General features: G+C 40.3%; 1 protein-coding gene across 4 annotated transcripts in view; it reads right to left on the bottom strand.

Moving 5' to 3' along the window:
- bdp1 (B double prime 1, subunit of RNA polymerase III transcription initiation factor IIIB) overlaps nt 1-22022 on the bottom strand; it is a 49580-nt gene that overhangs the window by 26659 nt on the left and 899 nt on the right. For 3 of the 4 annotated variants that reach the window (XM_002934835.5, XM_031893657.1, XM_031893652.1), the window contains exons 2-22: nt 19913-20477; nt 18525-18634; nt 17005-17067; nt 16507-16632; nt 14437-14567; nt 14175-14269; nt 13657-13711; nt 13402-13551; nt 12091-12342; nt 11022-11261; nt 10461-10632; nt 9340-9493; nt 8352-8413; nt 8043-8268; nt 7908-7966; nt 6949-7165; nt 6562-6632; nt 4114-4333; nt 3437-3606; nt 2572-2773; nt 1977-2122 (exon numbers count right to left, since the gene is read on the bottom strand). In XM_002934835.5, the coding sequence (XP_002934881.3) occupies nt 1977-2122; nt 2572-2773; nt 3437-3606; nt 4114-4333; nt 6562-6632; nt 6949-7165; nt 7908-7966; nt 8043-8268; nt 8352-8413; nt 9340-9493; nt 10461-10632; nt 11022-11261; nt 12091-12342; nt 13402-13551; nt 13657-13711; nt 14175-14269; nt 14437-14567; nt 16507-16632; nt 17005-17067; nt 18525-18634; nt 19913-20477 (3486 nt within the window). The remainder of the gene's footprint in view (nt 1-1976; nt 2123-2571; nt 2774-3436; nt 3607-4113; nt 4334-6561; nt 6633-6948; nt 7166-7907; nt 7967-8042; nt 8269-8351; nt 8414-9339; nt 9494-10460; nt 10633-11021; nt 11262-12090; nt 12343-13401; nt 13552-13656; nt 13712-14174; nt 14270-14436; nt 14568-16506; nt 16633-17004; nt 17068-18524; nt 18635-19912; nt 20478-22022) is intronic. The other variant, XM_031893664.1, reaches the window with a different exon arrangement.

Below are 22022 nucleotides of genomic sequence, written 5' to 3'. Positions count from 1 at the left end.
CCCTCTTCGTCAGAGTCTGACTCAGATTGGGGATTAGAGGGAATAGACAGGTCTGAATTGTGAGTGGAGGTCTCATCTGTCTCAGTATCTGAGGCTAAGCCTTCCTCTGATTCAGAAGATGATGGTAAGGTAACTGCAGCTTTGCGTTTTTTATTGGTCCGGGGCCTGCTATGCCCTCCTTGACTAGATGTGGGTTGAACAGTGTTCATTATCCACTGTAAAAACTCTCCAAACTGGGCTGGGGCCTGGGTGGATGTGTGAGCCTGGGGCTCTGTATCCCATGGCATAGGTATAGGGGCCTCTGCTGTAGGTGGCTGTATTGGCGAGTTGGTAGGAGGGGTGCCTGGTACTGACATTGGCTCCTGTGAGGGCTGAGCCTGTGACATTTGTGGAGAAAGCATTGGGGGATCTGGTGCAGCTGTGGGCTCAGATGCAGGCTTACAGTCAGAACAGTAATTTCTCTCAGACTTTCTGAGTGAGTGTTTACATACTTTGCACTTTGGGGCCTTATCAGGCTTTTTCTGCTTTTTTGCAGACTGTGCCACCTCTCTGAGTTCCTTAAGTGAATCTGATCTCTCCATGTTTAATAAGCAGGTAGATGTGTACTCACATATAGTAGGCACAGTTGATGTGTACTCACATATAGTAGGCACTGTTCTATGCTGCCAGCGCTTGTAGTTAGTAGTAATTAGCCAGCCGTTGTATAGCTGGAAGCTGCTCTCTGCCGTACAGGGCTTGATCTACAGCCTCTCTGTGTGAGCGCGCTGTGCTGCGGCGCGCCTGTGACGTCAGAGCGCCACCTTCTTTGGCGCGAATCTAAGTCGCGCGGTTTCCCGCGCGTTGCCTAGCAACCGGAACGCGCGCTATTGTGCTCGCACCGGGAGGGTTCGCGCCTCCCTGCAAGGGATCCTTACATGTGCGCAAGGTAAGGGGCCGCCATTGAAGTGGGCGCTATGCGCGCCCTGTCCTATCTGCTCCTCTATTGTGTCCTCCTTCGCCGTGCAGCTCCTGCTCTGCAGTTAGTGCAATGTTAGAGCCTAGTGTGCCTTAGGTAAGCCACTGGTTAAGCTCCATACCGGGTCAATCCTGGGGCAGCTCTGCATGCCCTGTTTGTTTCATGTGGCCAGTGTGTGTTCCGTGTCAGGCCAGTTGTGGCAGCTCTGCATGCCCTGGTCCTGCTGTATGGCCCATTGTATTTTGTGTCAGGCCAGTTGTGGCAGCTCTGCATGCCCTGGTCCTGCTATTTTGTTCAGTGTCAGGTCAGATCTGGCAGCTCTGCATGCCCTGATCCTGATATGTGGCCAGTGTATTTCCTGTATTTTCCTCTGGGTTTAGGACAGCTCTGCATGTCCTGCCCATTGCTATAATAGAGAAAAAATAAAAAATCAAAGATAAAAAAAAAAAATAAAAAAAAAAAAAATAATAAGATCTGTCCTTCACCTCCGAGGCAGGACAAAGAACTGAGGAGTGAGGGTGGAGACGACCTATATATACAGTGGGAGGGACCAGGAGTCACTAGCTTTCAATTCTCTGTCCTGCCTCCAGAGGTGATCCAAGACAAAACCCCACACGTTCTGCACTGACAGGAGGGCCGATAGAGAAAATGTGATAGGGACCTTAGATTGTAAGTTCCTCTGGGGCAGGGACTGATGTATAATCTATATAAAGTGCTGCAGAAATAGGTCGCTGCTATCTAAATAACAGGAAATATATTTATTAAAAAAAAACTAAACCTTTTACACTACTAGAGTCCTGTAGCAAACATTCACTTACTATAAATGCTGAGGAAATGAAATCATTAAGCACATTGCCTCCCCTGTAATAAAACCACCACACTGTTACCTATTATATGTACGTGAAGTCACCTCTGTCACATTATTCCTTTGCGATTTCTAATACCCTTTTAAGTGATGTGTCAAAATATCTACAAAAATATTGCATTAACATATTAGAAAAAAACAGTGTTAAAAAATTACCTTGTGCCTTTCGCTTCTAAGGTTTCTGTAATTGAATCAGGTGCCACAGTTGAGGGAAGCATGGAGCCTGCAGACGACTGCCTGCAATTAGGAACTTTTTCTTCATCTACAGAAGATATCTCCGGCTCCTTAAGCTGGAGTTCAAGCTAAAAGAAACAGATAAATCACTGACAGCAATGTATTAGGACAAAAGCACAGGACAGGACTTGGGACATTTTTTTCCCTAAACGTGTGTTAAAATGCTCGGAACTGCCTTCCATTGTGCATTGGGTTGCAATTACAGACTAAAGATGACATTTTCCTGCAATGCTCATTTTGAGGCTGCATTTTAGCACAATTCAAACCAATGAAAATAATACTGTACAGAAATATTTACTTCCCTTCAGAAGCAGACACAACCAGACACAGTACTTCTAGATAAAAACCCTAAGGTTCCTTTCTTGTCTCTAATGTATTATGCTATATTTAGCATGAAATCCTTTCATAAAGCTTGGGAAAAGTTAATTTAATTTCAAGAATAAGTGATTCATGATTAATGAGCTTTTTCAAACCCGGATGTCTACAATGCTTCAAGTGCGATTTTTGAAAAGCATACCATTTCTGATAAAGATGTGTCTTCTTTTTTGTCCTGTGGAATCTCAGCAAGGTTGTCAGCAGACACCTTATTCCCTTCCTTTCCTTTCCTAACAGACGTCTTCATTAAATTAGGCTTTGGCTTTTGAAATCTGCTTCTTGACAGAGGTGTTGCCTTAACTGGGGACGGTGCTTGTTGCTCCTCAGAGGTGCTCTTTTGCATTCTAAATAATAAATGAAAAATTGAGAGGACCAATGTCAGTCAGATTTTATTTGACTGACATTATTTATTAACCGTGCTTATTTAACACCCCACAGACTAGCAAAGATATATCCTCAAACATCAGACCTATGTCCCAAATATAACACAGCAGTAGGCTCGTTTCTTCATGTATTTTGGGAATGCCCAGCCATTCAACAACTATGGTCAGCGATACTGAAATACATCAATGAAACATTGGCTTTTTCCGACATTCACTCTCCAAAGATATGTTTATTGTGGATGCTAGAGGACTTGGGGTTATCGGAATATCAACGACTTCCCCCTTGCATACCCTCTGGAAAAAACTATTCAATGATGTGCTACCTAAACAAAAATTTGTCTACATTTCCAGAGGCGGTCCAGCCAGGTTCCATGCGGTGTAAGACACCTGGTTAAATGCACAATCTGGATAAAATTGCCAGGCTCGCTAATACTGAATACCTTCTTATCCTTCCTTCTCTCTTTGTTTCCTCTAAACTGTTATTGTTGTTAAAATGTTTTAAATAAAAACTTATAAAAAAATTGATAGGACAAAACAGAATACATTTTGTTTCCAAGACATATATCAAACACAATGACCAATAAGCACTCTAAAAACATGCACTTGAAAAATTTCTGTTCTTACGGTTCAGAGTTCTTCTCAGGCTCATCTGATCCCACATCTCTTTTATGACCATCTGCCTCTGCATTCATTGTCAGTGTAGTTTTGAATGTATCAGGGCAGGAAACTGCAGAAGCTATCCCGGCTGTACTGCTTTCCTCTGTTAAGAGCGTGTCCAGCACATGCTCTTGAGGCTATAGGAAAATAGAATCCTTAATCCACTACAAATACAAAAGCAGACTTTCCATAAATGAAAGTAACAGTGTTTGAAGGCTGTTAAGGTGACCTCAGACACGAGTAAAGGTGGACTCCCATGGAGCTAGATTGTAGGACAACTAGGTATATTTTTTTTGCCAAAATGGCCAACTAGTACTTTGTCTGGGGAACCTCAGCCTACTCTACCCTTTCTTTTCACCAACAGTCTGCTCATTGAATCTGTTGGTGACCAATGTCTCCCAATAGTGTATGGAATGTCACTGAGCAACATGAAATAGCAAGACCATACTGAACCCTACAGGAAACAACTATTTAGTTGGCAAAACAACTAAGGGAATAATTGTAGGCTAGGCCATTCAGGCGTGTGTTTAAACTGCATAAAGAATGACCACGAAAAAGTGCATTATAAACTTTTAAACTCTTTGTGGCTTAAAACGTCCTGAAGATAATTTATAATTAACAAATCATATAAAATTTGGTCTTACTTTTCCAATGGCACAAGACTCTTCTTTCATATAATCTATGGTCTTAACAGTATCCTCATTGGCTGCCTCAGAAGACTGGATATCTGCTTTCACTTCTTTTTTTCCTTTTCTTGATATGCTCAGTAGATTTGGTTTTGGTCTTTGCAGTCTTCCTCTTGCTGAGGGTAAGGATATCACAGGGGAAGATGTGCACTCCACCTGAGAAACAGACTCCTCCTTTCTATATAACAAATACAACATGCAACATGTGTAAACAAATAACTAAAATCATGGTGACAGTCCAAGGGCAATTTTAAAGGGTAATTCAAGCTTAGACATAAGTTGTGATAAAGTGTTCTCTTGTAGTCTTGCTGGGAGCGCAAAAACCTTTTGATGAAGGCTTATGGTACATCTGAAGATATTATGGAAATACAAAGAGCTTCTGAAGAAGAAACTAGCAAAAAACCACCTTAGTACAGTAATGTCTATGGAGAAAATATGCTCTACAGACAATCATTGCCATTGGCAGAAGTCTGCCAATGGCAATGCATGGGATATCAATCCTTTGTAAAGGGTAAAAGGGTTCTTTTTCTTGCAGAACATGTTTTAAAGGGAGGATCAGCTCTGAGTTACTGTTTAATGTGCTACACTTGTCCATTCAAATTATCTGGAATTGACAAATCGCTATTGGCTAACAATGTACTTATCTGCATGGATAAGGCTTGGCCCAAGAACAAGCATATTTTGTCCTGAACAGAAATATTGCTGATCAAACAGACCAGGTGTGGGGCTTAGCTAAATTGACTATCCAAACGCAATCTGTCTGTAATTAGGCAAATTCTCAACAGACATATATTTGTTTACCAGATTGGTGTGACTAGTGACAGATATTTTAGTCCCAAATGACTATGTGACTTCCCTGTGGGATCTGGACATTCACATTCTTGCTGAAAAGGCTGTATCTGGGCCTTTACTGGCCACTTTGACCAAGCTCATGAGCAGCCAAAATTTCCCAGTGATCTATTTGCCCACAAGGCAAATAAAGTGCTGTCTTGTATAAAAAAGGGCATTGACTCAAGGGATGAGAACATAATTTTGCCCCTTTATAGGTCCCTGGTAAGGCCTCACCTTGAGTATGCAGTGCAGTTTTGGGCTCCAGTCCTTAAGAAGGATATTAATGAGCTGGAGAAAGTGCAGAGACGTGCAACTAAACTGGTTAAGGGGATGGAAGATTTAAACTATGAGGTGAGACTGTCGAGGTTGGGGTTGTTCTCTCTGGAAAAAGAGGCGCTTGCGAGGGGACATGATTACTCTGTACAAGTACATTAGAGGGGATTATAGGCAGTTGGGGGATGTTCTTTTTTCCCATAAAAACAATCAGCGCACCAGAGGTCACCCCTTTAGATTAGAGGAAAGGAGCTTCCATTTGAAGCAGCGTAGGTGGTTTTTCACGGTGAGGGCAGTGAGGTTATGGAATGCCCTTCCTAGTGATGTGGTAATGGCAGATTCTGTTAATGCCTTTAAGAGGGGCCTGGATGAGTTCTTGAACAATCAGAATATCCAAGGCTATTGTGATACTAATATCTACAGTTAGTACTAGTGGTTGTATATATAGTGTATGTATGTGAGTGTATAGATTGGTAGGTGTGGGTTAAGTGTGCTGGGTTTACTTGGATGGGTTGAACTTGATGGACACTGGTCTTTTTTCAACCCTATGTAACTATATGTAACTATATATATATATCATCAAATAACAACAAAGTCATAAGCCAGTATAGGGCAATAATAATGAGGTGCTTTGGAAACGTATGTCCCTCAGCTTGAAGTGCCTATGTGCTGTCCCTCACTGCCAGTAAACAGTTAATTATAGTGATAAATAACAAAGCATGGTTAAAATATTTGTCCCCATGACACGCCCCTAAGGCTGGGTTCGGATGGGTGCATTTCTTGTGAATTTTAGGCCTATCCTACATTAGCATGACTGTCAGCTTACATACTTGCTTGGGAATGTTTGCGTTAAACATGTATTTATTTCTCTATTGGCACTTGCCCAGGTGGGCGTACCAAGCTTCTGTTGAGGCTTCAGGGCAGTGTTGCAGATAGTTCATTATCTATTTTTCATTTGACCTAACTGTGATATCCACAGTGATCTCTAGGAGACCCACCTGCTGCTCTTCTAAACTAGGCTGTTCCTCACCCAAGCATATGGTTTCACATAGGCCAACATGTGTCTGTTTCTTTGTATGCACAAATGTATACATGCAGATTGCTGCTACCTGCCATGCAAGAATTTTCTCTCTCTCTGCCGCGCTACATGCTGAAAGGAACTCATGACTGAGATATGCTGAGCACTTGTAATTTAGCTGCTTGGCCTTTGCACTGTTTGTAAAGTACATCTAGTGTTAAATTAGGCGTTGAAAAGTTATCTTGGTAGTGCAACAGGAGGAGAGGGTATCGGTTTCTCCTTACTTATCACATGAATTTTCTTGATCCTCTGGAGAATCTTCTTCTTGAGAAATAAGGGGAATGTTCATGGAAATCTACAAACCAAAGTACAAGGTAAACATATCAGAACATTTTCTTGTAGCTAAGGATGCATGGAATCCATAATTTGTGGAATCATATACATACAAAACCAAAACCAAACCCAAAAAGTTGAATTTTGAATATAAGCAAAATCCTCACCTAAAATCCAAATCATCTGAAAAAATGTGTTGTCTTTATGTGTCCACAACTTTAAAGTATCTATTTTAAAGGCTGGATTCAGTTTGGTTACGCACTAAGGATTCCAAATGCAAATTCTGCAGAAAGCACTGGTATATGGGAAATCTAGACACCATATAACAAATTGCTTACATTTTTGGGACCTGGCATGCCAACCACTGGTCCACGGTCACCCTCAGCCGGTTCCTCAGTAGACATTTTACTTCCTTCTTCCTGGATGTCACCTCTGTCCTCCAGTTTTCTGCTACTAGCTGTCAAGTTAGGCTTTGGCCTCTGGAACCTAACTACAGGTGTTGGTTTAATGGGAGTCTGCGTGGATCCAAGCAGGGACGTAGAAGATACTTGGCTTCTAAAAACAAAGTGTTTTGGATTAAAGTTTGTAAATTGCTCATAGCTTTAAGAAAGGATAATCTACCTGCACCTCAGTTATGTAGGGAAAATATATAATTTCATAATCAATAGTCTCCTTACATCACTACTAACCCTTCTTCATTCTCAGATGCATCCTTTTCCCTTCTAGGACCTGAATTAAGGTGATTAAGGTTCCCCGTGGTGTCCTCCACCCCTGTCATCTGGCTATCTTCATTCTTCTCTAGTTTTCCTCTTCTAGCAGATACTGGTAGCAACTTTGGCTTTGGCTTCTGAAGCCTGCTTTTAACCAGAGGAGAACGTTGAATCGGTGGGGAATCGGTGGGGAAGCTGAGTATTCAGCTTTCTCTGTTTGCTTAAGATTGCAGCTGCCATTTTAAATACCTTCCTGCCTGCAGTCTAGCCGTTATAGCTCAGATCACACATTCCTAAGGGAAGGGGGAGGGAGTTTAGCATTCTTATGGTAGGAGGGAGTAGGAAGTCAGACAGCCCAAAAACATGTTTACAAAACAAGAAGACAAGAAATCCTGTGTTTATTTTGATAGAGGACTCAATGCAGCGTTTCTGTGAGTGCTTATGGCTGTATTTATATAGACCTTTCTGATAAAGCTTACTTAGTTTTTACCATTCCTTCTCCTTTAAATAAAAAGTTTTGTTATTTAGAGGGTAACTGATCGAAACCAAACCATCACACAAGTTTCTGATTTCTAAAGTTTCCTTACTTTATTGCTGATTCCTCTTTCTCCACAGAATCTTCATTATTAGGAGTGCTCATGGGAATCTATGAGGCAAAGTGCAACGTTAGTGGATCAAAGTGAAAGCATCACTCGTATTACAGTACAGATTAAACTTCTTACATTTGTCGACTTGTCATCTTCTGAGTTCTGAAATGTTGTGGTGTTATCTTCAGTAGCCACTTCAATTCTACCCTCGGGTATATCCCCCCTGTTCTCTTGTCCCCCTCTTCTATTGGATAATTTTGGCAAGTTGGGCTTTGGTTTTTGAATCCTGCCTTTTCCCACAGGTGAGGATTTAGTGCAAGATTGAATGAATTCATCCTCTGAGGCAGAGGGCTCCCGAGTCCTACAAAAATGAGAATGAAAGATACCTAAAAGCTTTATTTCTGTGTGTGAAACCAAAGACCCCTTTATGCACCACTTCCTTACCTGGCTCCAGAATCTTCCTGAATATCACATTCCTGAGGCTTCTCAGTAGTGCTTACGGTCATCTAAGAAACAAAGTACAGTGTAATATACAACCACCAAGGAATAAGCAATTCAGCATGCTCCAGAAGCAATACGGAATAATGGTACAGTTAGTAGTACAGATATGTGATATTATTGATACACATCAAACAGATCTGCCTCTACATCTCTCTACCAGATAACCCACCACATGCATATAATATCCTGATGGATGCACCTCCTTGCCTAACAACAGATTCTGCAACTCATCCTTATCAAGTCATTTCAGCAAATTGCTTAGCTTAACTATTATGCCCAACAAATACACAAATATCTGCCCTCATTTTCCCTCCTTAACCCAAAAAATGAGTACTGCATCTTTTACTCTACCAAATATATAATTTGCTTATTAACCCCAAGCAAATTCAGTCTGAAAATTAATGCTTATGTGATACATATCTGGAAGTGCTTTGTCCATACTGAATGATTTATGAAAACCCATATTGTGCTAAACTCTGCATGTGCTCCAATTGTACTGCTTGGTACAATTCAATCCTGGATTGTGATGTACAGTATATTGTGATGTATATTGGCCTCAGGAGCAACAAGTCTTGCAAAACTCTGCACAGCCTAAGTTAGACACATTTCTGTTTTAAAAAAAAAAAAAGCTGCTTAGAGTAATAAAGGAGTAGATGACATAAAATCATTAAGAATGCCAATTTGTTATTCACCCCCTTATGACACTAATTATCTAATTGTACTTTTGTGGACAGTGCACCACTGCTGGTTTGTTTAAGGCTCCCAGGAATCCTCTGAGCTGGCCTGGACAGGTTCATGTACATTACAGTACGTATTTGAGGATTTCTGTACTGTGCATTTGCCCAACCTGAATTGTCACAGGAGCTGATGCATCATTATGACTTCAAAATAATGTGTACATGGTGTGGATGCCTCTGGTTTGTAGATTTACCTTATGGTCAGTGGCTTCCTGAAGAGATTCCACAGGGCTTGTCTCAACCTGAGTATCAGCTATAGATATGGAACTATTGTCAAACAGCGATATATCAGAGGCCAGCAGCACAACTGAATCCTGCTCATTGGAAACCAATGTATCCTCCTGCATGCTGGAAAACACAAAATAAGTCTCTGTTGAAATGATACAACACCAAAGCAAAAAATGAAGAAACCCAATCGCCCACTAACTGTACAAAACACAACCCACCCCACATGTAATTAAAGGCACTACATTTTCCACATACAGCAACCAATAAGATGTTTACTTTAGTGCTGGGCGGTATGACCAAAAATTTATATCACGGTATTTTTTTTATTATATCGGTATCACGGTATTTGACGGTATTTTTTTTTCCCCATGCATGATTAGGTGACCACCCCAAACACCCCCAACCCCAAACACCCCCCCATCCGCACCCCCCACCCATCCCCTTCACATAAATATAACTTACTGGCCAGGCAGCCGCAGGCACCCCCGACAGCTCACAGAGCCTCCTGGCAATTTTTCTTACTATTTCCGGAAATAGTAAGAAAAATTGCCAGGAGGCGCCCACACCGGTATGCCGCCCAGCACTAGTTTACTTTTAAACAGACAACCAGTAAGTGCTTCTTGCTGATTGGTTGCTATGGATTACTGCACCTGAGCAAACTTAGTGCCTTTAATTACATAGCCGATCATGTATATTTTATCATAAGAACTTTTAATACAATGCTAAAAAATTCTGCAGACAAGAAATGAAATACAGAAAATATCTTAATACTTTGTCCAAATATAAGCATGCCGATATGCAGAGAAGCATTGTTCTGTGCACATAAACTACCTTATTTTTTATGTTTCATTTCCTCTTTAACAAAAGTATAGGGAGAATGGTAAATGGCCATTTTTCATGTTAATAAAATGAGAGATTTGATATTCTAAGCAAGTTTTTGCCTGTTGAAAGTAAATGTGGCCTTTACAATGAAAATAAAAAAAACAAAAGATTGAAACAAGAACACATTTGTATCATGGAATCTTTGTAATTATTGCATTGAGGTATTTCAGGTCCTACCAATGTATATGATCATTTTTTTTGGTACCTTAACAACTCATCACCATCATCATCATCATCTTCATAAGGTTCCAGAGTTCCATCGTCACCATCATCCCCCGAAAGGATTTCCTCAGCCACTGCATTGGTGCTGCCTTCCGTAGCTTCTTGCACAGATTGGTCACAACTCTCCACTGAGCTGTCCAGCGTAGCATTAAACTCTATGTAGCAAAACAAAGAGTGAAAGCTCAGAAGGCTCTGAATAAAGAAAACTGATCTGTGCAGTGTGAAGCCTGCTGCCCTCCTACTGCCCTTGATGTACCACTTTCAGAAACACAATAAGTGGCAGGAGATAATGGGAATTGCAGTTCAATAGCAGGATGGTGGCCATTTGGCATTCTATGGTGTACATTATTGCTGGTTGGCAGTCACTGGAGTGATGCACACTATTTCAGTTCATGTTTCATGGTTCAATCATGTATGGTAAACTAATTAATCCCCATACACTGGATATGACTTCTACTTGATTATTAGAATTAATTACAATGGTTTTCCAGATGCAAAAACACAACATATTCTAGCCCTAAAAGTAAGTTCAGGGTGCCCTTACCTTTACTCCCAGAATCCTCTTCCTCAGCTATATGTAACACATCACTGCCTGATTGACATTCAGAATCTGACTCCACAATGATTGGTTTCTTTTTCTGTCGACGCTTTTTCTTTTTCTCTTGGATTTTTTCTGCATCAACACTCTCTTCGCCCTCTGCTGTTTCCATTTCCGTGGGATCAACAGTTTCAGGATCAGCAGAAATATCCAGGGCCTCTCCTTTTCCTATTAAAGGAATAAGTACTTTCAGGACAAATTAAAGGGCCCATAGTGCCATATATTGAAAGTGTTTTGAGAGATGACTTTTTCATTTTAAAGTTTTTTGACACCTTCTTGTGTAACAACCACTGATTTCTATGCTGGATATGCTATTTACAAGTGGGTTTTATAGCCCAATTTCAAACTGAATGGCACCGCCCATGGATACACAGTAGCTTATTTAAACGGTAAGCATTTCTGAAGCAAATAAACATTTTTAAAGGATAATTAAAACTTTAAAGCAAACATAGAATTGATGAGTGTTATTCTAAGCACTTTTGCAACTTAAACTTGAATTATTTTTTTTTTAATGATTCAAAGACATTAAGGGAAATGTGAATTTTGTTAGCACCACCTGCTGCTCAGTTTCGGACCATGATGTAAGGGAAAGAAAATTGCAGGTGAAAGAGGGTTGGCATGATGTTCTTCAGGTTAGGAAAACCATTAGAAACCTAAGATAACCTTTCTCCCATCTTTCCTAACCAGAAGGGTTTTCCTAAGCAGTCCAGCCCTCTTTCTTTCACCCAACAATTATCTCAACTACATCCCAGGATAAAATTAACCAGCAGTGCTGTTGTACACATTGCCCCTACGAATCTAGAAAAAAAAATAGAATAGCAATCTCATCAATTTTACTTTACAACTTCATTATTTCATCTCAAAAGTGCTGTGCCATCTAGCAGAGAGATATCTCAGTTTTCAAGACAACTCTGTTATGGCAAGTGACATAGCAGAATACTGTGTGTGCTACTCAGATGACAGCTAACTGATTATAAACTTTCTGCACAAAGGATAAAATATGCAAGTGCCTCACTTTTTTTCCTGGATTTGCCTTCCTTTGCAGGCAATGTTGAAGGTTTATTTTGACACTCAGAAAGATCTTCCGGTTCTACAGACTGTGCTTCATTCTTTTTCTTTCGTGCTCTCTTTTTCTTCCCAGGGAGGGGGGTTGGCTCATCTCCTATAACAGTCTGGGACTCTTCATTTTCCTTCTCAGCAGTGCCTGAATCTACAGCCTCCACTTCCGGATCTCCCAGGTTACTGTCTTGTTCTGCACTGGCTTTATCTGCCATTGAAATCAGACAGCATGATTTGCCACATGATCTGTATCCTCAGTAAACAGTAAAGTGTATAAGATAAAAAAACAGTTATTTTGGTGGGGGGGGGGGGGGGATATGGTAAACCATGTAGAAAGGTTTAAATGACACAACACACCTATCTCCCATTAGTAACTGTAACTGACAACTAAATGCTGAGAATTACTCCAGAAGTCTAATTCTGATGTAAAAATGACAAAAAATATATTGCATTGGTCGTTCCACTAAACAACATGGCCAGGGACATAGGTAATAAATAATCACAAGTTGAGGCATGCGAGCAGCAGATCACAACAGCTGACACCCAACTCAACCTCTCTCGACTGGTGCAGGGAGCCAGCCGAAAGGTGCAAGACATAAGGTAGGAGAACACATGAAATAAATGGTGCAATGTTGGCTACTGATGTACTAACCCATAGCACCTGATCAGCAGGTAGCCTTTACTTGTAACCTGTTTAAAATAAGCAGTTGATTGGTTGCTCTGGGTTTCTAGCCCTGGGCAAACTTTAAAGCTTTTATAATATTCCTTTTTAGGTCTGCTTTACTGCAAACTATGGAGATTACTTTACCCTAATAAAACTGAACTCCTGTCACATTCAAGTGTCCTTAAGGTCTGTGTTAAAGGAATACTGTCATTTTCTAAATGCATCAGTTAATAGAGCTTCTCCAGCAGAATCCTGCATTGAAATCTGTTAATCAAAAACGCAAACATATTTTTTTATACTTAAATTTTTAAATTTCATGTGTTCTTCATTTCCCAGGGTGCCAAAGCCATGTGACTTGTGCTATGCTAAACTTTAGTCACACTCAGACTCAGGCACAAGGCACTGAGATGGCGCCTACACACCAATATTACAGCTAAAAAATACATTTGTTGGTTCAAGAATAACATTTAAATGGTAAAGTGAATTATTTGCTCTGTAAACTGCATAATTTAGAATTAAAAAGTACACCATAAAAATCAAGACAGAATCCCTTTAAGGATAAATGATCTAAAAGGCAAAGTGAAAGAAAATGACTGGCAATACCTTTTTGCTTTTTACGTGGCTTTCGGGGCTTATTTCCCTTTTCGCCTTTAGCCTTGGGCGTTTTTGGTGCTTTGGGTTTTTTTACCTCCTGTATTAATGCTCTTTCAAGAAGCTCTGCAAACAACTGTTGGTCAAATGCCTTCTTTTCTCCTGCAAAACAAACAAAAAAAAGAAACATTTTCAGTAAATTGCATAACCTCCCATCCCCCTACTTAGTACTTCTTTTCCTTCTTCATTTACATGTGATTGACTTACGGAAAGCCTTATCTATCCTCCATCCATTTAACCGTTCTTCGCGTTTGAATTTGTTCTGAAAGTACAGGAAAATAATGTTAGGCTTAATTCGTTCTTATCATCTACAATTACACAGAGTTAATAATTACAAACACACATACACTCAGGTTTGGCCCAGGGCCAATGATCTGATTTGGGGGTGACAGCCCTGAATTTCTTACCCCCGCTGCCCCTACCAATATAATTAATGCTAATGCAGAAAAGGGGTGTATTTATTAGGTTTTGTCTGCCATACTGAATAACAGGTCACTTATTTGCCATGTTACTTATATATAAAGTATCCATTTTTAATCAGTCATCAAGTGTATGCTTAATCCTACATGATAGATAGATAGATAGATAGATAGATAGATAGATAGAAGGGCCCATTTCTCCTTTTCATTCAGTACAGGCATTATACATTTTGTCTGTGTAGTACAAAAGGCTCCTTTTAAAAATAAATGCCTGACACAGCCATGACTTATCTGTGAGCAGGGTACCTTGATCTCTATTCGCTGCCTGTGTGGGAAAAGGTGCGTTATCATTGAGAAGTCTGTTCCAACCATGCTGATAGCCAAAAAGAACATGTCTGTTTCTAAAACAAAGTAAAAATGGGAAAACACAACTATTAATCTTTAATCCACGTATTATCATAAATTGACAGTATGCATACAAGGAAAGCACAAGGCTGGCTGTGCGATTATCTGTTAGTTATTATAAACTGAAGTTGATATCGCAGGTAACAAACTACGATGTAATTACCTTTTTCTGACCATGGTTTAGAGTACTTGGACTTCCGAAAACTTGTATAGGTTGTGGTGGAGCCTCGCTCAAAGATTGGATCGCCATTCTCAACAATTGGACCTTTAGTTCTGGATACTTCTACTGTTAAACTGTAACATAAATAAAGAATCCATAACATTTCATTAATATAAATGGGTTCTCTATAACAGGCACCCGAAGCAGTCAACTAACACAAGGGGAGGGAAAAAAAAAAACCTCAACTCAATGAAAGGGGCCACACTTGAGACTGGAGCCCCACAGCTGTTGAGATAACAAGGTTAAAAGAAACTTCAGTGGATAGGTATTGGCTGCAGCTGGTACCACAACATAGATCTAAACAACACCTTAGGGCTACTCTTCCTAAAGACAACACCGCATTAAACAGCATAGGATAACTAACTCTACGGGCTTATTTATCCAAAGGAAACCATTGGGGGGAAACACTACACACCCTATACTACACGCATAACAAACACCTAGCAGCTAAATGTTACAAAACACATGCTCATGAGATGCTATTAATTTAAAATGAACAATATCTAAACATAGTAACAGAAACCAATAAAAAGGTGAATTACCTACTCAAATGTAACCTCCAGAATTAAGTCCCAAGGTCTTTTAATCATACCCCACAGCACACTGCCACTAAATATAAGGCAAAGATCAAAACAGAACCCAAAACTGTAGAATGGATACCACTTTATATTAAAGATTCTAACAAAAAGGGGACTTATATGGAAAAGTCTTCCATTAAATATGGCTGGCCCTGATTCGGCACTTCAAATGTGTATTGTTTCAATATACAGCAAAATACATGATACAAAATATTGTTATTGATACAGACAACTGAACTTTTGCCTTTTTTGGTTCAAGTCCCCTTTTGTCCAGGCCTCACCAGCTAATAACACTACAGGTAAAAAGGCATTTATTTACTCACCATTAAATCCTTTTCTCTCTAGTCCTATAGGGACACAGGAACCACTGGGTTAAATCCCCTCCCATCAGAAGGCAGGGCACAAGATCTGAAGTTCTTACCTTTATATAACACTCATATGCCACTTATACCTCAGTTATATTATCAAAGAATCGAGCAATACAAATGGCAACCAACTTAACCAGAAACAGACAGAGGAAAAAGAAGCAAACTCCCCTGTTTTTGGAAGGGAAGTCCTGTGTCCCCCATAGGGATAGAAAAAATAAGGATTTAAAAGTGAGGAAATAACTTTTTCTCTTATATCCTGGGGGTCACAGAAACAATGGGGAGCTACCAAAGCAGACCCCTTAGTGGGCGGGAATAAATAGGAAACAAGTACAACACTATAGGGGAAACATTTATAAAACTACAGATTGTAAAACTTTACGCCCAAAGGCTGTCCCTGCCAAAGCGAAGGTATCAAAATAATAGAATTTTGTGAAAATATGACAATCACATCGCCACTTTCCACAGCTGTTTGGCAGAAGCCATGTTCTTGCATGCCCCTGAGGCCCTTGCAAAGTGCCTTTGCAGAATGAGCATTGACTTAAAATGAAACTGGCTTTTGGAGGGAAATGTAAGCTCTGCAGTCTGTCATCTTAGTTCAACGTGCAATGGAGGCCGAAAGACCCTTACATCTACCAAACAATGTGACTTGCAAAAAAACACAAAAAAAGGCTGTGTTTCTATATACGTGTGTAGAGCTCAGATCACATCCAAGTTGTGAGGCTTTACCTCCTTTGAGTTCTTGGGTGAGTTCTTAAGCCATTGTAAGTAGTACTGCCTTTTCCTCATAAAAATAAAATAGGGGGGAGAGCAAGATAACGCTCCCAGCTGAGATACCCTGCGAGTCAATGAGGTAGCCACAAGACAGGCAACCTTCCAGGCAAGTCGCTGCATTTTCACAATCAAAATGGGTTTACACGGAGGTTCCACCAAGACTAACAACAGAACATGTTGGTCCCAGGGAGGCATTGGAGACCTGAATTGTGGGGGAATATGTGCCACCCCTTGCAAAAAAAATTCCACATTTTTTTAGCCATAAAATAATATGTTGATATTACAAATTATATTACCTCTCTTCATCAAGAATAATGGAGCCATCCTCTGCCACTTTCACACGTGGGACCAATAATGGACCTTCGTCTTCCTCTTCATCTAAATCATCCTCATCTTCTCTGGGAGCAGATTTCATTTCTGATCTAAAGTAGCCAACAAAGAAATAAAATAGGGGGTGATGAGAGTCATAATTAAAATCAATTTGACATAAAGGAGGTCTTGCAGACTGAAGTACTGCAATACCCCCAACATAAAAAAATGATTAAATTAGATTAGAGGAGAAAAAGCCTTTTGTTGAAGTAGCCATAGAATTTGCAATATTACCGATATGTATTTGTTTTAACTCCCTTTCAAAGATATGATAGTATTTGGTTTAAAGGTTGGAAGTCTTTCCCTTCATAGTCAACATTACCTTTACTATCTGTATTTTATACGACTCTATATTCATCTTATATAGTATGTACTCACATACCCATCAATATAAAAAAATTAGAAAACCAGAATTGCAGACTTACCCTGCACTCGGAGATTCAACAGTGGCAGGCTTGTCACTTGTGTTTTTGTCAGAAATTGAAGACCTATAGAGAGCAGCTGAATTGAGATGACAGGTACTTGCCAAAACGTTTAAATTCACTGCAATTTCACAGGCAACACAAAAAACACAGCCAGGGAGAACTGGTCAGAGATGCAGTTAATACACAGTGGGCCTCACTGGGAAAATTTTCAAATGGAAAGTAACCCATAGCAACCAGTTAGTCGTTAGGTTTTTCAGCTAGCTGCAGGCTGAACATTTAAAGCATCTGATTGGTTGTGATGAATAACTGTCCAGGTGCAAATTGGCCCGCCCATCGTTTATAAATGACCCCAATCAGAATTATGGTCACCTACAAGTTAGAAAACAAAAGCAAAGATCTGACTGGTTGCTATGGGCAACATCAACGAAATGGTAGGGATATAAACAGCCTGGAGCAGGGGTGTCAAACTCAATCACATAAGGGGGCCGAAATCTAAATCACAGGCTAAGTCGCCGGCCAAATTTTTTATGAATATACTTAGTAAGATACTAAGGGGTATATTTACCACAATGTGTAAAAAGTGGAGTAAGACATTACCGGTGATGTTGCTCATAGCAGCCAATAGATTCTTTGCTACTGAAATCTGATTACTGATTGGATACCTTGGGCAACATTACTGGTAATGCTTCACTCCACTTTTTACACAGCATGATAAATATACCCCGTAGTCTTAATTACTATGTGAGGAAAATGGAAATTGATCAGGCTGGATGGTCAGACACACTCACCAAGGGCCACATAAAACAGCCAGGTGGGCCGGATTTGGCCCCCGGGCCTTGTGTTTGACATATATGCCCTAGAGGGTAAAGGTTAGGCTTAACAACTGTAATCTTTATGAGAGCAAGAGTGACAGCTATGGCCTGAAAGGCAGTTTGCTTTTAAGGTAATCATTAACAGTTCTCTTCTCCCCTTTTCACACCTGTTTCATATTTAAGGATCTACATTATCTTTGCTGGTACATGTTACAACTACAGGTATGGGATCCGTTATCCAGAAAGCTACGAATTACGGGCTGGCCCTCTCCGATTGACTCCATTTGAATCAAATAATTAAATTCTTAAAAATTTATTTTTCTGTAGTAATAAAACAGTTCCTTGAACTTGATCCCAATTAAAATATAATTAATCCTTATTGCAGACAAAACAATCTTGGGTTTATTTAATGTTTAAATTATTTTTAGCAAACTTAATGTATGGAGATCCAATCTACAAAAAGACCACTTATCCAGCAGACACCAGGTCCCGAGCATTCTGGATAAAAGGTCCCATACTTGTAGTTGTAACATGTGTGCCAGACCCTTAAATATGAAACACAGGAACCTGGCATAAGATGCATGAAGTTAAAGAGAACTAAAAAATTCTGTGGGTTTCTAGTCTCCTTTCTAGTGACATTTCCAGCACCAGACAAAAGTCACAGGAGGTTAAACATCAGCCACATTAAAGCACATAGTAGTAACCTACGTCATGGGGTTGTTTTCTGGGATGTAGTGAACGAAGTCTCTCATGGTCATTTTGGAGCGATCTATTTCATCGCTGTAGTCTACACTGGTAAACTTCTCTTTCGATGCTCTCTACAAACAAAAACATAGCAACATCAACAGGAAACATGCTAATATTTAAGATTTGATGCATTGCTACTTTTTTATACATATATGACTCAGTAAATCTGCATTCTGAAACACTAACTTCTTAGGACATAGCGATAAAGCACTGTCATGTGCTTATATATATCTATAAACAGTGGTGCCTGAAAGTTTGTGAATCCTTTAAAATGTTCTATATTTTTATATGAATGTGACCTGAAACATCATTTGATTTTCAAACAAGTCCTAACAGTAGATTAAGAGAACCTAGTTAATTAAATGAAGCAAAACTTATTATATTTGATTATGTATTTATTGAAAATAAAATGATCCAATAACATATCCGGGTGTGGCAAAAGTAAGTGAATTCTTTGGATTATCATAGAGAAGTAACACAAAGTGACCACTGCAGTAAAGTGAACAGCCATTGCTGCAAAGTGGTAGTGCAATAAAGTGCTATTATAAGATTAACAGAACTTTACGAAGAAGGAAAGGTAAAAACTAAGTAAGCTTTATCAGAAAGGTCTATGTAAATATAGCCATAAGCACTCACAGAAAAGCTGCACTGAGTTCTCTGTCAAAAGAAACAGGATTTGTTTTTTTTTTTTTTCTTGTGCCAGAGACACGCAGCTTTCTCCTCTCTCCCCTCCCTCAAGAATGCTAAGAACTCCCCCCCCCCCCTAGGAATGTGTGATCTGAGCCAATCAGCAGGAAGCTTCCTCATAGTCTTACTAACTGCGCATGTACACAGGTCTTGGTGCAGGAGCAAGGCATTATGGGAATTTTCTTTACAGAGCGCAACTTTTTTTTTCCTATGAGGCTTCTGATCATCTGAACCGAAGAAATATGGGGAGACTTAAGGGCACTATTGAGAGAATTGAAGGTATGCCTGCAGCTTGAGATTAACTCTTTATTAGCCTTTCCTTCTTCTTTAAAATGCCCATGACAGTAAAGTGATTAATACAATAAGTGTTACAACACTGTAGACATACCTTCATGAAACACAAACCATAAAGCATTAAATACCACCACGAATAAAGTATCATAATAAGTACTGCATGTATATATAAGATTGTGCAAGTGCATATAATATACATGCAGTATTTACTTCATTCTGATGTCACTTCCTGTTGGTTTGCGTATTATGGCTATAAATATGTGAATGGGTTGTGGGCATGGATACCTTGAGAAAAGCCCCGACAGGGACTGAAACCAGTGGTTTTTTAGTGATATTCTAATTAAGAATAAAAGAAAAACAGTCCTTACTCTCTCTTTTCTTAGTTCATCGCGAAGCAAATCCCTTAATTTCCGAGCTCTTTTAAGCCTTTCTTTCTCCAAATTGCCGGCTACCTTCTTTAGAGGGGAAGATTTCGTTTTCTTGAGGAATTCCCCACTGATACAGGACCCCTGGGACGGTCTCTCTTTTAGTGGAAACAGATCATCCTTTGGCAGAGGTTCAACAGCTTTCACGGGACTTACTTCAGGTTGTTTAAGAACAGGTTTCTTAAAAGGCGTAAACTGTGGAACCTGGGGCACTGGAGTTCTCTTTTCAGGCAACGAAGCTTGGGAAATATTAGGGGGAGTGGGTATTTTGAAAGAGCTCTCTAACTTGGCTTTCTCTGGAGTAGCGGCTTCAGCCACACCGATACTAGGTACGGCTATAGGAATGTCTCCTTGAGAAGCTTTAAGTGGTAATGTGGTAACGGCCGAAGGAATGGAGACCCTTGGTTTTCCAATATTAGGCAAAGTAGCAAATCTCTTTCTACGCTGGAGAGGTGTAGATGTTGCACATGCCTGAACTTCAGCACCAGTTGGGACAGCATGTTTGCACCTGACAGAACAAATGGTATAGTATAAGAAGAAATAACAAAAAAGCAGCCAATTTAATGCATAGTCATATGTGAAAAAAGGTTAATTTTCCTTACGGCACCACAGAGTGCATTACAATTGATTGTAGACACAATCACCATATATTTTTACCTATAATGCAGCACTTTTTCCCGATACAACTGTGGCATCAATGTGCCAAAAATGGTGCAATAACTCTTGCATTGTGGTGGGAATCAGACATAATCGAGCTAAAAATTGTTTTAAGTCTGGTTGGTGTCATTTCCAGTGTTTGGTTTGTGCACCATATTTCTGATGCAGGCCCCTGTGGGAGCCCTGGAGTTACTGCCTGCTGCTTCAGGGTCCCCCAAACATCGGTATCTACTATTTTTGGATTCGGCCAAAATTTTCAACTTCCAATTCGGATTCCGTTTGGCCAGGAACATGGATTCGGTCCATCCCTCTTAGGCAGGAAGGACTGCATGGCAACTCTAAAGAAGTGCAAGGAGTGCCTTATGGCACAAATGCCTTCAGCTAGTTTAGATGTTTGGCAATATCCAGTAGTCCAAAAATTTCTTTAGACTTGTATTAAAATAATGGTATCACCCAAAGAAGTCTATGGTGCCACTAGGCAGGCCTTGGAGGGCCACATCTTTTAAACATGCACCCTGCAGAAAAAAAACTCTGCTCTATTTTACAACTTTCATTTATTTTATCTTAGATTAGAAATTATGACTTAATAACTCATCATGGGCACAGAACTTTTTTCAATATGAACACTGGTACTTTGACCCTCTATTTGAGGGGAATGCTTTCCCCCTGGCACTAGCACTAAAAGCTGTTCTTAGTTGCAGTAAATAGTTGTAAAAAGATTCACACACACATCTGTCTACTCTCCCAGGGATTATGGCACAAAGCATGAATTTAGTAGCCTATAATAAAGCTTGCTCACAGCAGTTATTCTGCTCTCCTCAATCCTAAACCTTTTTAACACTGGGATTCGGCGAGTGCCCACTCTACATGTGAGTTCACAAAGCTTACAGTAATGATTATTCCCTGAGCAAAAAACAAGGGCTACAACTAATGTTCTAGAGCAGGGATCCCCAACCTTTTTTACTAGTGAGCCACATATCACAGTTCTTCGGGGATGCAAAATAAGGGCTGTCATTGGCTTGTGATTGGCTATTTAGCGACTAATCTCCCCATAATGACATCCCACCGGCTAGAATGTAAGTCACCGGTGGGATGGCATACGCGGCGCTGCGATTTGCAAAAATCAGCAAAGTTGCCTTGAGAGGAAACTTCGGCGATTTACATTCTAGCCTGTGGAATGGCATTAGGGGGATAGTAGTTGCCCGTGACTAATCTCCCCGTCTGTCCCGGCCCTAAGGGCTCTGGCACACGGGGGAGATTAATCTCCCCGAGTTGCCATGACCCGCCATCCCGCCGGCGAACATGTAAGTCGCTGGCGGGATGGCACACGCGGGGCGAGTCTTTTTCGGCGATTTGCGCGAAATCGCGCCGCCGCGTCTGTCATCCCGCCAGCGAC

The sequence above is a fragment of the Xenopus tropicalis genome, chromosome 1, assembly GCF_000004195.4.
Source record: "Xenopus tropicalis strain Nigerian chromosome 1, UCB_Xtro_10.0, whole genome shotgun sequence".
NCBI lineage: Eukaryota > Metazoa > Chordata > Amphibia > Anura > Pipidae > Xenopus > Xenopus tropicalis.
This window is presented reverse-complemented; position numbering and strand designations above follow the sequence as displayed.